Raw genomic sequence first — 15,406 nt, forward strand, 5'->3', positions numbered from 1 at the left:
TGAACCTTAGGTGAGGAGTAACTTCAGATTCATAAGTAAGTAAGTTGACTCAGGCCATAAGGCACATTTTCAGCTCTGCTGAAGTCAGTGACAACATTTTTCTTGAGTGGAATTTGCTTTATTATTAAACATCCATTTTATCTAAGGATGTATGCCTGTAATTGTTTTCTCTGTATTACCGTTGGATATTAAAAAGCAGAAGACTAGTACCTCCTGTGTATTTCAGAGACTACTTTGTAAAGACATTCAGTTCTCAACTATGTTCTAAAGAATTTAGTTAGGGTTTTCTCACTAAATAAGACTGAGCCCTGTCTGCTTTCTCTGAGGAACAAATTTTGCTTGAACTTCAATAGGATTAGGTTCAGGCACTGTCCTGAACACAGAAATAAGACATTTACTTTCTTAATTATGTAAAAGGCAGGAAATGTTCAGTAAAAATCCTTCTTTTGCTCTGAATCTGTGTAATCTTGAAACTTAGGGACATTTCAATGATTATATTTCAAGAGAAATAAGAATGGCTTTTATGCTGACTTGGTTACCTTCCCCTACTCCAGACAGCAAACGGAAAATTAGTCCGCGTTTGAAGCACCGCAATGAGATTAGTGCACATGAACATTTAAATTCAAAATTATAGCTTAATCCCACAAACTGCTCCACACTCAGTACCCTTTAAAAATCAAAGGAATTCCATGTGGTCACAGCAGTCTGCATGCATAGAGAGTTTACTGGATTTGTTCCAAATTTTAAGCTTTGTTATTTTGTGCATGGATTTGGCTTGCAGACAGACTATAACCCTTTTAGCAGTGAAAGGTATATGTCTTGTGATCAGACTCCTATGTGCTAACAGTCCTTACGGTATTTTTAACAGAAAATGTCTGGCGGCCTGAAATTAGTAACTATTTGGGTTTAAAATGAAAGCATAAAGATGGTGTCTTTTCATATTTTTTTCACTTGCCTTTCAAAAGAATAGAAATTATTCTGAAGCATACTGCAAGGAAATGAGTTTAAATCCTTGGAAATCAATAGCCTTGTGGGAGTGTTCTTTTATCACTAAACATATTATAAGATTGCATATTCAAAATATGAAGGTGTAATTAATGACTTGACTGCTGCATGACCGCTGCTATTTTAAAAGCTATGCCACAGAAAACATCTTAATTTCATTGCTAGCTCCAGATATTTATGTATTAACTACACAAAAACTCATTAGCTTGTGTATGTGAAGGATTGTATTTACAATGACAAAAATGTTCCTTTAAAGAAATTTTTTAGCTTTTTTCAAAAATGTTTTTCATTTTAGTTTGTTGGCACATATTATTAAGATACACTATAATTATGGAAGAATAATGAGAAGGGTACTATATTGACAGTTCATAAGATGTTTTTTAAAAATGGTATAACAATTTAGAGTTCAATTTTTAAATTCGAATCGAAGTCTACGTAGTACGACTTACACATAATGCTTTTTAGTTGGTAAGTGTTAGACTGTAAGAGGTTTCCAATTATGTTGATTCTTGAGTAAAATTTAAGGTTTAAGAATCAGTAGCAGTCTATAGCCATGCTGCTGTAAGTACGTAACAGAATGGTGGACTGCTTTATGGAGCTGGTGATTACAAAGATCCACTTTAACCATTTTTTTCTTACTGGCAGGTGTCCCACTGGCCTGAGGCCAGCGGCTGTGAGTGTACTGCAGCTTGTGGTTTACACCAGAGTGTAGAAAATGCCGACACCAGCTGGCTGCACATAATTAAACTGATTGCGGTCTGACAACTTGGACTGTGATACAGATATGTGATAAATATACAAAGTATCTTACAAATGTGATTCACTGACATATTCTATCTACTTTTTTTTCTTAACAGATACGATATCTGCACTTATAAAAACAAGCCTTGTGGAACACTGGGTAAGATTATAAAGAGAAATTTCAGCTTGTATTTGCTGTTTCCTTACTTTATACTTAGCTATTGGTTTTTTGACTGATTAGTTATTTTAAAGTTTGTACTTTCAAAATTTTGTAGTTCTATAAAGCTGAAAAATAAAAGATACTCGAGGTGGATTTTGGCTTTGATACATTGCTGGAAGTTTGAATTATGTCAGCTGGTGCTGTGTATTTCATCTCTGACAGCTGTAGTTCTGATAAAAGCAAGAAGATGACTCAATTTTACTTCTAACAGAACAGAACTTGCTGTTTATTTCCATTTACTGGTCTCCATAATCTAGTTTAAAAAACAGAAGTAAAAATCCTCAGGAAAGTTATAAAAGTACCCCCATAAACCTTACAAAAGAAATGGACTTTGAGGTTTACACTGTTGCTGTGTTGTACACAGTGAGTGCAGCTTCATATTTTTCCTTTCACAGACTTAGGAAAAGATAGCACAGTGAGAGAAAATATAGTAACATTGAAACTACAGTGCTTTGGCAATGGAGAAGTGCACATGGCAACCTTAGATGAGGGACAGAGAGCTATTGTTCTCTCCATATCTAAATATGTCACCAGAAGTTATTTGCTACAATAAATAACTATAGATGACCTATAACTATAGGTTGTTGCCTCCAATGATGCTTTAGTATATAAAGGAAACACTGTTCAAAGACTAGTGTAGCACTTGTTTAGATTTTTTTTTTTGGGTTTGTATCCTTTCATAAGCCTCATTCTTGCAGGTGATTAAAGACAAAATTCTAATTCAGCTAGTTCATATTATTAATACTTTTCTCAGTCAGAGTTCATGATTGTATTTCCTTTGTCTTTCCCTGTATTACTGTACGCTTTATAGCCTTAACCCATGTTAATTTTTCTGTAAGTCTCTTGCAAGTCAGTCCAATGCTTTTGGCAGAAGAGTGTAGTTTACATGGGGAAAGGTACCAGAATTTTGCCTGCTATAAATATAAGCAAAATCCAGAACATGCTTTAGTAAAAGGCAAATCATGATGATGAATTTCTAAATGTAATTCATTTTATTTGACATTGGAGGTGACGAAACTGAAGAGACTGTCTATATTGATGTCTTACAAGTAGCTTTGCAAGCATTAAAAGAAAAAAGGTTGAAAGAGAATACATTAGTGCATGAACTATTTGATATTTTTATATGATGCTTTTAACACAGATCATTAGTGTACTAGTTCTTACTGTATCAGATCTTGGCATAAAGCCAAATTCTGCTTCACTTGAATGCAGTGTAGCAGAGGATAGATTTGGCAAATATTTTATTAAACAAAAAGTTTAATTAAAAAAAATTAAAAATAAGAGTCACATATGGTATCAGTTCCTACTCACTGTTATAGGAGTCTTGGCAACAAAACCATGGCAATTTTTCTGCATTATAGGCATTGAACTGGAGAGGAGACAAGGCCCTGTAGTCCTCTTTTGCAAGGCATTTCATACGCTTAAGTCACACTGACATCCAGTAACTAAAGTTAATCATATATATGAGTTTGTGAAAAAGGGTCACAGAGAGGTCTCAGAAGGTCAGAAGAAACCTGAATAATTGGTATTCTAGGAAGAGACAGAAGTAAAAGTTTTTGTATGGCATAGACATCTGTATCCAGTTTCAGATGCCTGAAGCAGGGGACCTTTCATGGAACCTCTTAGAAAAGATAGACCTCAGACATCTTTGCAGTTTTTCTGTGGCTCCAGTGAAGGACAACAGCTTTTGAAATCTGAGCCACTGACTGAGTTCTTAACTTGATCTCTGTCTCTTTCTGCAAGCATGGTGTGGAATTATGTTACTCTGGTCTTCTAAGTTGCCGAAGCAAGTCCTCAGTTATAAGACATGAAGATGAAGATGACTTTATCATTCAAATATGGTGGACTTTGCAGGGGAACATGATAGTTGTATATCTATATGTATTAACATGTTGTCTTCAGAATTTCCTCATTTAGAACAGCATAGGTGAACTGTAATTGGTTTTTCTGCAGGTTCCACACTGCAAACTCTCCAGACACACATTGTCACCTTTTGCCCATGTGAATTTGGCTGTCAGTAGTTTTGGTGTGTCCAAACTAGATTTGTTTGGGAGAAAACATGGAACACATACCCCCCAAATGGTCTCTATGTGCCTACAGGAGACCTGAGATCACCCATGGGCTGTGTTCTCATGATACCCCTACAATATTTTTTCCCTTCAGGAAGCTTTGAGCCACATGTGTAGTGACATTCAGCCCACAGGATTCAACTAGTCAAGAATGTCCAAGCCAGCATGCAATGATACCCGAAGAGCCTCAACATCAGGGCTTCACTGTGCTGATCCACTCCTATGTCTTGAAATTAATTGCTAATGTGGACACAGCAGGAAGCACTTGTCATATTATGACTTCTTACTGTTAGTCCAAATAGAATAATTTGAAGTCCCTGCTCATATAAGGAGTTTGCTTTCTCTCTTCTCCATCCCCTGTTCCATTCCCTTCATCTCTCAACCAAAGTTAAACTTTTTCAATTTTTTTGTTATTATTGTTGGGGTTGTTTGGGTTTGGGTTTTTCTGGTTGTTGTTGGTGGGGGGTTTTTTTGGTTTTTTTGTTGTTGTTGTTTCGTTGTTTCTCTGGTTTTTGTTTGGTTTGTGTTTTTTTTTTTTATTTGTTTGTTTTTTTTTTTTTTTTGTAGTGTAGGTTAACTGAAGAGGTAACTTCCTTAAAGAAAGGTTTACTTCTTCTTTCAGATAAGAAACTCTAGGGAGAAATACATTAAATAAACCTGATGTTTAAAACTTTCTCTAGTGGCACTAAATTAAGACTGCAGTATGTTCTGTAATAATCTGTTGCTGAAAAATGTGTAAGATACAGAAGAGTCATAGTCCACAAATGCCAGTGAAAGAAGAAAATTTTTAAAAGCCCTTGTAACACAATAAGCTTTTAATGCCAGAAGATGATGGGTGATAAATGGAAAAGACTTCCGTGGTTAAATGCGTGTTTGTTATTAACATGTCTCCTCTCTCTTCACTGATGCATTCAGTTTTGTTTTTTTAATTTTTTTTAATGTACCATGTGAGGTTTTTCATAGCTAAAAAAGTTGCCTGTATGTTTTTATGAACCCACTAAACTTAAACAGATTTCTTTAGAAAAATAATGTGGATACATTTTGCTTTCTTCAGGCTCAAGAATGTTAAAATAGAAATGCTTTCCTGAATTCCCTCTCCTGGCTCAAGTTACTAGGTGGTCCCAAGTTACCAGAAGTAAAATTTATAAATCTAACCCCTAGTCTAGACATTTTCCAGCACTGACTGCAGTTCAAAAAATATTAATGTCTAGCCGGCAAAGTGAAATTCCCCCCAGTGATTTTGCAAATGACTAGAAAGTTAACCTTTTGCCAACTGCTCCTTCTGTGCATAGAAGTTATTAAAAAGAATCCAGGCATTTATAACTAGGGCTTTTAAGACTGAAACACCTTGGCATGACCCTTTGTGTCTCCTTCTGTTTATTCAGGCTTGGCCTCTGTGGCTGGAATGTGTGAGCCTGAAAGGAGCTGCAGCATTAATGAAGACATTGGCCTAGGTTCAGCTTTTACCATTGCACATGAGATTGGTCACAAGTGAGTGAGTTTAAAATAAGAATACATTTTAATTCATCACCTTTTTAACGTTAGTTAATAATAGACATAATTTTTTTCCTGCACCAGCTCTATTCTGATGTTCCATGTTTCTGTATATGGTATTCATGAGTGGCAATACGTTTTATTTAGTATCTATTACCAGGGCCTTTAAATTTAGAACTGAAGACTCATTGTATACCCTTTGATTTCAGATTCCAGTTAAATCTGTCCTTCTGAGACTTGACTCACAACCTTCCTAATCTGTTTCATATTTTTAAATGTTTGGCTTTGAAAATTTTCTCTCCCCTGTTACTTTTGCTGCCTGTCTTTATGTAAGAGAAGTGGTTAAAAGGTAAATTTTTTTTGCTCTTTTTTTATTTTGTCTTTCATATAATTCAAACTCTTATCACTGAAACATTGATTCCATTGTCAGTATTCATATGCTTTAAGTCCTCTTTCACTCAAGCATGATCTATATAAAACAGGCATAGAGCAGTCATAGCATCAGTTGTTACATTTAAAGTATCAGCATATAGTTTTAAAGAGTATGTTGTTTTGACACTGATAAAATCTGAGTATTGTTTGGTCTAGAAATATTTCAGGTCTTCCCTCAAAAGACAGCACTGTTAGTACACTGTGATGACTAAAAAGACTGGGCATCTTCTTTTTATCAAGAGGCTTCCTTCTTTTACATGGCTTGACCAATACAGATATGGATTACATGCTTTTCCACTCATTAGCTGATGGAACTGTTAAAAGTTCATTTCTGAAATGAAAGCTAGCAATCTGCTGATCAAAAAAAGTAAACAGTTATTTTTAGCCCACCTCTTATGTGAGATAATCACTGGGCAACTGTGCTCTCATTTATATTATGTATGAAAAAATCTTCACATCTAGTGTAGATGAATTTTAGAATTCAAAAGCAATTATATAAGATCTGAAAAATAATAATTTAAAAATACATGTACTAACTCCCCTGACCTACTTTCCTTCCTTCCTTCCTGCCTACCTGCCTTCCTGCCTGCCTGCCTTCCTGCCTGCCTGCTTTCCTGCCTTCCTACCTTTCTGCCCTGCCTTCCTGCCTTTCCACTGTTGAGGAAAGAGCTCCTCCAATCACTAAATATTAATAGTTCTAAAATTCCTGTAAATAATGTATTGCATCTCGTCCAAACCCCTGCCAAGGCAGGGTCACTCAGAGCAGGTGACACAGGAACCTATCCAGCTGTGTTTTGAATGTTTCAGGAGAGGGAGACTCCATGACCTCCCAGGGCAACCTGCTCCAGTGCTGTGCCACCTTCAAGGCAAAGAAGTTCTTCCTCATCTTGAGTGGAACTTCTTGTGTTTTAGTTTTTGGCTGTTGCTCCTTGTCCTGTTCCTGGGCACCACTGGAAAGAGTTTGGCACCATCCTCTTGGCACCTGCCTCTGAGATATTTTTATGTGTTTTATACATGTTATTCCAGAGATACATGAAATTAATTTAATATGTGCCGCTATTTTATCATGCAAATATGGCATGATGACCAGAATTTATTTGATGAGCTTAGACTGGTTAGAATCTGGAAAAACCCATATAGTGATAGTGTATATCCTGTGATCATAGGAGTGTTTTTACCATCGGTCTTTGTATGTTTGATATCTTTTGGATTCTTATACATAAGATCCTTTAAAATTCTGAAATCTCAGCTCTTTGAGGCTTTCAGCTAATTCTATAGATGACATGATATGTCAGATTCTGGTTTTATAAGAAGAGGTAATCATATTCTTTAGCTGTTACACAATGCAGTTATTAAAGAAAGTTACACTACAAGCTTGGTTTTAAGAATTAGCATGCCATATAGATACCATCAGTATAACCTGGGAAGAATATGTGACCAAAAAATCTTCAAAATCTATGTTTTGTGGTAGTCACACATCACCTGTCATTCTACCCACGCTGTGACTGAATGCCTCTACAACTATGTCAAAGTTGTTCTTCCTCTCAACCTCCTAGTTTCCAGTACCTGCTAGAAGGTACTGGAGTAAATATGTGAGTAAAATAATTGTTTCTGAGAGCCTTGAAAACATTTTTCTTTGGCTGTACCTCTTTTCAGACTTGGAATAGGAAACTGACTTCATTGTTAGGTGAAAAATAGAAGCATTTAAGGGACGTGCCTACACTGGATATGTAATATGCAACATAAAAGCACTAGATTACACAGAATCACAGAATGGATCAGATTGGGAGGGACCACCGTGGATCATCTGGTCCAATCTCCCTGCTCAAGCAGGGTCATTGTAGAGTACATAGCACAGGTTGTATCCAGATCGTTCTTTAGTATCTCCAGTGGGGGAGACTTCACAACCTCTCTGGGCAACCTGTTCCGGTGCATGGTTACCTGCGCAGTATTCTTCCTTATGTTCAGGTGGAACTCCTGTGCATCAGTTTCTGTCCTATTCCTTAGCATCTCTGAGAAGAGCCTGGCTTCATCTTCTTGGTACCTCCCCTTCAGATACATATAGACACTGATGAGGTCTCCTCTCAGTCATCTCTTCTCGAGGCTGAATGGGCCCAACTCCCTCTCAGCCTTTCCTCATAAGAGAGATACTCCAGACCCCTAACTATCTTCACACCCCTCCACTGGACCTGCTCCAGGAGCTCCATGTCTCTCTTGTCCTGAGGAGCCCAGAACTGGACACAGCTCTCCAGGTGAGGCCTCACCAGAGCTGAGTACAGGGGCAGGATCGCCTTCCATGACCTGCTGGCAATGCCATTCCTAATGCCCCCCAGGATACCATTGGCCTCCTTGGCCACCAGGACACTCTGCTGGCTCATGGACAGCTTGGTGTCCACCAGGACCCGCAGGTCCTTCTCTGCAGAGCTGCCCCCCAGCAGGTCAGCCCCAGCCTGTGCTGGTGCCTGGGCTTGTTCCTCCCCAGGTGCAGGACCTGGCATTTGCCTTTGCTGAATTTCAGATGGTTCTTCTCTGCCCATCTCTCCATCCTGTCAAGGTCCTTCTGAAGGGCTGCACAGCACTCCGGGGCATCAGCCACTGCTCCCAGCTTTATGTCCTCAGTGAATGTGCTGAGCAGGCATCTGCCCCTTCATCCAAGTGATTGATGAATATACACATAAAAATGTACAAGTGGTGAGGAACAGAAGCAAAAAGAAATTAAAAAAACCCCCTATAAATATTTAACAGAAAGTATGACTGAATATTATAATCATGAACAGACTATTAATCTCTTAAATTTTCAAGGAGAAATACTTTTCTGGATAGCATTCTAGTTAGATAAGAATGTGAGAATTTCACTTTGAAAGATCATGTTTTTATTAATTGTACAGTTGCTATGGAATACTGAGTTTTAAAAACCTTTGAGCTGAGGATCAAAATTCTTTTGTGATTAAGAGAGAACAATTATGATAATACATATTCTTGATGGATTATCCACAGTTTCTCCAGAATTAGATTTATAGGCTTCCCTGATGGGAATATGGCTCAACCTGTTATTAATACTTTACTGAATTATAGAGTGATGAGAAGTCCTTAGATCCTTCAGTCTGAATTTCTGTATATCATAGTGTCATAAATTTCACTCCTTTAACCTTGTATTGATCCAGCTTAGTTCCATTTGGTTGAAAAATACTATCCAGGAAAGTACTTCTTTAAAACTTAAAGGGACTGGTAGTCTGAGTGTGATTGTAACACACTCTGTTAAATATTTTAGTAAATATTTCTGTTAAATATTTTCATTTTTTTAAAAAGTTTTTTTTTGGCTTCCATTCCTTACCACTTGTAGTGTTTATATGTGTATAACCTAGTTTTGGTGCTGTCCCGCTGTGTGCAGTTCAGACTCATAACCAGCTGTTTTTATTGAAGATGGTCATACACAGTGGTTGTTTCTTTCTTGAGTGCATAAACAATGGAGAAACTAACATTTTATGATTGTTTCTCCCTAGCCATGGTTCAAAGAACAGCCTTGTATTACTCTTAGTACTTCTGTGAATTAGATAAATTTCAGAGTTGGCTCTTTAGACTTCCACATAGGTTCTCTAGAAAACTGACTTCTGATGCTTGACATGCAGAATGTCTGCTTTCCTACCATTATATTTTTCACACCAAAGATGCTTAAGATTTCTGGTAAACAAAGATCACAAACTGATTTTTTGTACCAAGAGTGAGAATTGAGCGTGTATCCCTAAATTGTCAAAGCAAAGTTTGACTTTTTCTTCTTGGTGAAGAGAGGAACTCTTTGCAGGCCTGATCTTGCTTTTATCTCAGACAAGTTAAATGATGTAAGATCCAGTCCCATTTTCTGTTTCCCTGTCAGCTGAGTTAGGTGGCTTTCTGCTCTATGCTTTTATATTTGGATACATTCTAAAATGTCTAGCATGTCCTGTGCATGCTGTATAGCATACTTAGTTGAACTGGTAAGGAATTCCAGATTTCACTTGAAGAGGTATATTGGTAAAAGAAAGGCATTTTGCCATTCATTGTTGCAGTCCTCTGGAGGAGTTAGCTGTGATTTGAAAAGTGAAAAACAAAGTGAAAAATAATAAATACAATAAAAGTGGGTAAACAAAGGAAATGTCAAAACATGAGGGTGGTGGACTAGGCTTAGGGCAGAAAGTTGCCTGTAGAACTTAGAGTAAGAATAACAGACAAGCATTGAGGGCTGTATGAAAGGAGCTGGTAAACAGGACTGGTCGCTGAAATAGTTTCTGAAAAGTCAGAATTGTCTTGACTTATAGATGATGTAATGAATTTAAATTTGACAGTTTGACAGTCATATCTTGATAAAAAAAGATGTAAGAAATAATAAAAACATAGCTTATAGTCCAGCTGATTAAATTGTCTTCAAGATGAAGAACAGCGATAGTTTCAAGCATGTGTTTAGTTCTAAATTAGTTCATATAGCTAGGTCTGCAGTTCTAGCACTTTTTAAAGTCTCTTTTCAGTCTGTATGCAAAGTGAAAAATATTTTAAGTACCTCTCCTTCTATATGAGAAGGATAGTCTTCAGTGCTGGAGTAAAACTTGTAATCTGGTGGTATTTACGGAAGATGCTTGTCTTTACCTCATTCTTCAATGACCAGTGAGCTTTATGTTTGATCAGTGCACTGGGTTTGCATGGTCAGGTTTTAGTAGCAGGCAGGCTACAGGGGTGTCTTTTGTGGGAAGCTGCCAGAAGCTTCCTCCATGTCCCATAGAGCCGATGCTAGGAGGCTCCAAGATAGACCCACCAAGGCTGGGCCCATCAGTGAAAGTGGTAGGGCTTCTGGGATAACACATTTTAGAAAGGGGGTAGAAAAGTTGCTGCAAAGCAACAGCCAGAAAAGATGAGTGAGAATAGGTGAGGTAAACAATTCTGCAGACACCAAGGTCAATGAGAAGGCACTGGAACTGAGGTTCCCCTGCAGCCTGTGGTGCAGACCATGGCGAGGCAGCTGTGCCCCTGCAGCCCATGGAGGAACACAGGGAAGCAGAGATCCGCCTGAAGTCCATGGAGGACACTGTGTTGGAGCAGGTGGATGCCTGAGAGGAGGCTGTGGCCCCGTGGGAGGCCTATGCTGGAGCAGGCCCCTGGTAGGACCTGTGGCCCTGTGCAAAGAGGAGCCCATGCTGGAGCAGTTTTCCTGGAAGAATCCCATGGGGGACCCACACAGGAGCAGGCTGTGTCCGAAGGACTGCACTCCATGGAAGGGGCCCACACTGGAGCAGTTCGTGAGGGACTGCAGCCCATGGGAAGGACCCATGTTGAAGAATTTAATGGAGAACCGGTTCCAGTGGGTGGGTGGGAGGGACTGCATTCTGGGGAAGGAAAGAGTGAGAGGCAGAAGGAGCAGCAGTGATGTGTAACTGACAGTAACTGTCATTTTCCATTAAGGAGTAAATCTGAGCCTGGGAAAATGGGGTGAATGGGGGTAAAGTTGTTTTAAGATTTGGTTTTTATTTCTCATTCTCCTACTCTGATTTTATTCGGAATAAAATTAAGCTAATTTCAGAAAGTTGAATCTATTTTGCCCATGATGGTAATTGGTGAGTGGTCTCTTCCTGTCCCTATATCAACCCGCAAACCTTTCCTCAAATTTTCAGCTGAGGATGAGAGGGGAGGGCACCTGGCATCCAGCCAGGGTCAACTCACCACAATCAGTCAAACCTCAGCTGCAGCAGAGGAGCTGAGTTTTAGTGGGATGTTTTCTAGAAGAAGTGCGTTTCAAGGAATGTATTTGTTGTACAACTACAAAGAAAATACTCCAGTCTGAGGTAATAGAGACACATATACCAATATGTGTTACAATAGCTTTTTTAAAACTAATTAAAACACAGCTAGGATGGATTGTACTAACATCACCTCCTGTCAGCTCTCCAGCTGATGCAATTTTAATTGTTTTGTCTCTGACAATGATGTCTTCCATCTTTAACTATAGCAGACTGTCTCAAATCTACAGTGTAGGAACACCTCAACAGCAAACAGAACACATTAAGCTTTTTCCTGCTAGATGTCTAGGAGTGATGGAGTTCAAATGGCTTGAATTTTAGGGACAGTTTAACTAAGCGTTTTAGTTTAAAAACCGCAAACCAAACCAAAACGAAACCCAGAAAAAACAAAACAAAAAAAAAAATGAAAGGAAACCAAGCCAAAACAACCAAAGAAGCAAAAAACTGAATAAAACAAAACCAACAAAAACCTTAACCAAAGTGTGTCCACAAGCCACATAAGACCATATAATTATTTTCTAACTCTCTCAGCCCCCACCCTCCATCCCCTGCCCTGATCTTTTTTGCTAAAGGAATGTTATTTTCTGCTTGCTTTTATAATATTGCAAGTTTTTAAAAGTTTTCTCTGGGACTTCAGTTTTAATGACATGCATATAAAATGAAATATCATAAATATAAGGCAAAACCCCCCAATTATGTGACACGTTTATATTTAAAATCTGAAAAAAGTCTGTCTCTACATACCTGTGAAATATTATTTGAAGTTTAGAATTTGCAATACTAAAAGGTTTTTCTAACAAGCAATTTTATCAAGGAAAATGGATGTAGTAACACTTCACAAGTCTTAAAAAAAGTGCAAGAAGAATAAATGGGGGTGAAGTGGAAAGTTATCATAACCTTCAGGGCATCTTGAATTTCCAAAGGAAATCTGAACTCAGAAGTTTGCTTCCTGATTGGAGCCAATACTTTCCACTTTGGCCTGCAGTGTAGATACCTGATGCATTTGCACTATTGGCTTGTGTAGTACACAAGCCTTACTTGATGATATTATTGTGCCATGAAGGCTGGATAGCTGTGGCAGTGTAATCCAGGAGAAGTTTGTGCTCTGCTTTTTTGTAATAGTCCCACAGAACTCTGTCATTTCCCCATAAGAAAGTTCAGGTTTCTGAATAAACTGCATTGGTTTTTAGTAAATTAGAAATCACTGTGCTTTTAAGAGCCTCATATGTTATTTAATACTAAATGATGCTCGTATATAAAAATTCTACTTGATGGGGTGTTTTGTCATCATCCAGGACTGAGAGGAGAACAGTATTTAGGAAGTAAATAGGAAAAATTATGATAAGTGTGCTAAAATTATGTTGAATTTCATAGCAGATATGCTTTTTATAAATCTCCTATTATTAAATTAGTTTGTTTCCCAAGTTTTCAGGGGCCTAATGTGTTTGACCAAAGTTAAAGTTTAAAATTCTGCATTACTTCAAAATAAAACATTAAGGATACTCCAAACTGCAGAATGATCTCCAAATGCAGGAAATCAGCAGTTAAGGTTAAAAATCCGTGTTAAGATATGAAAATAGAAAGTGAAGTAACTAATTAACCTTGATTCCTCCCTTGAGGAATATGTAGTGTTAGGTAGTTTCAATAAATGCTATCAATGTTTGGAATCCTAAATTAAAATAAATTGATTTTTCAATACTTTTTGATTATTTATCCCTTCACTTGTAATGTCATTTAGGGGCAAATTTTAATTTTCATGCTGTTATGTAGCTATAACCAATACTTTTGTACCATTGACTAAAAATATATGGAGGACCACATAGAAAGAGGAGAATTTTCTGTTAAGAGATGTATGGGGAAAATATTTATAAAAGTAAAGAAAAACTGCTTACCTTTGTTACTGAGAAAACATAAAATCTGATGATTGTAAGGTCTCCAAAATTTACCATAACCTCGTAACAACTGGAAAATATTTCACTCCTAGTAGACATGAGAGTAATTAATAAAATTACCATGACCATGTATGTCCACAAAGAAATTGTGCTTTGTTCTGTGTAGCTCATAACTCTGATATTGTAGGCAAAAAAATTTCTATTATTGTTTAATAGCAGTTTATGTTCAGATTCACTCACTTTTTGTTGAACAAAATAATGTTGAACGTGGTTCTCCCCTTGTGTATTTTCTACTGACACTAAGAAAAGGCGTATTTAAAGCCATGCCTATGTTTACATATGTAGGGAAGCTGACATTTCTAATTTTTCAATGTAGGCCCTAAATAGACATTCTAAGCTATATGAAATACATATATAGATATTTAAATTACACATTTAAAACTATGAGAATAAGTACAATACACTGGCAAAATTACTTAATACAAATTTTATGAAAATTTTTGCATCTAATGTAATAAACTCAGTTTCTCCAAGCAAATTATTATTTGCTATTTCAGTCTTTTGTCAAATACAAGAATACTTGTTCAAGCATGCCTACACTCTGCTCGAAATTTACTTTTAGAAAGTTTTAAAGTATTCTTCACTGCTGCACTTTATGACCCTTCCCTACCCTTTATTTCACTCTCCATAAATGTTAGATCAGTGTGTCTAACATGCTGAGACACTGGAGGAATACTTGCAGTGTACCTAGGTCAAGATAATTACTTGAAAATGGCCCATTTCACTCTTAGCATGTGTGTTTATCTCCTAGTACAGATAATTAATATCATAAAACCTCTTAAGGTGTAAGTTTCTTTACTTTGTTTTAGAAAGATAGGGTGCCAATTCTTTATTCTGAGCATATGTCATTTTTGCAGCTGTGAATCAGCTTCAGATAATGAACAAGAAGATCCAGTGCTTGACTTTACGGTATTTCTCTTGCTTGTGTTCCTGTAACTTTGTTTCCTCACCTGTCTCACAATTCTGTCTCTGGCATACTTCTTCCTAAGGCTGTTAAACAAGTGGTGGAACAACATAAAAGACACTGCTTTAAAAAAATCTGGGTCAAATTCAGGTAACTCATGAATTGGTAAGAAACAAAAAAATTAACATGAAATAAATTAACTCTATTGTATTTAAAGACATTAAACATTAGCAATTTGTGCTTTTCTGAATGCTCCAAACCCTAAGAAAGCTAGGAAAGGTTTTGATATGCAGATAATTAGTACTTCAGTCAAATAACAGAGATAATTGGTTGAGAAATGGCATTTCACCAGAGTACCACTTTTAAAGTAACTTCAGTGCTAATAAAGTACATGGTAACAAAGTAAATCTCAGCACAGATTATGGAGATGCATTGGTATGGATCTGTTTTCTCTGAATCTTAAGTATCTGGATAGTAAATAAGAATGGAAGCGTTCTGGCTGTCTCACAAGAATAACTGCTGTAATTTCATATGTATCAGCAGTAAGTGTTTTGGCAGCCATAACCATCATGGTTTAGAACCATCAAATGTATCAGTAACCAAATGAAAATGTAGGGACCTGCAATGTTGGTTTTTTTTGCAAGATAAAGGAAGGCTAGACAAGAAGTTTACATTCACATCCTTCCCTCTGCTTATACTCCAGGGTCTCTCCTTATCTATTGCTGTTTTATTCAGTGCAGCTGACACTAGTTATCCCCCTGTGATTTTTGAGGTTGGATCTTAAGTAGGATGTGTATTACAAATAACTTCCTCAGATAATTTTT

The 15,406-nt window shown here is 37.2% G+C and overlaps 1 protein-coding gene across 1 annotated transcript in view; it reads left to right on the forward strand.

The window, feature by feature from the left end:
• ADAMTS6 (ADAM metallopeptidase with thrombospondin type 1 motif 6) overlaps window positions 1-15,406 on the forward strand; it is a gene marked incomplete at both ends in the record, with an annotated part of 140,337 nt that overhangs the window by 52,064 nt on the left and 72,867 nt on the right. Inside the window, 2 exons of the mRNA XM_082302160.1 lie at window positions 1,863-1,906; window positions 5,421-5,526. Of these exons, the coding sequence (XP_082158286.1) occupies window positions 1,863-1,906; window positions 5,421-5,526 (150 nt within the window). The remainder of the gene's footprint in view (window positions 1-1,862; window positions 1,907-5,420; window positions 5,527-15,406) is intronic.

Source organism: Coloeus monedula (assembly GCF_965178545.1).
Source record: "Coloeus monedula genome assembly, chromosome: Z".
Lineage (NCBI taxonomy): Eukaryota > Metazoa > Chordata > Aves > Passeriformes > Corvidae > Coloeus > Coloeus monedula.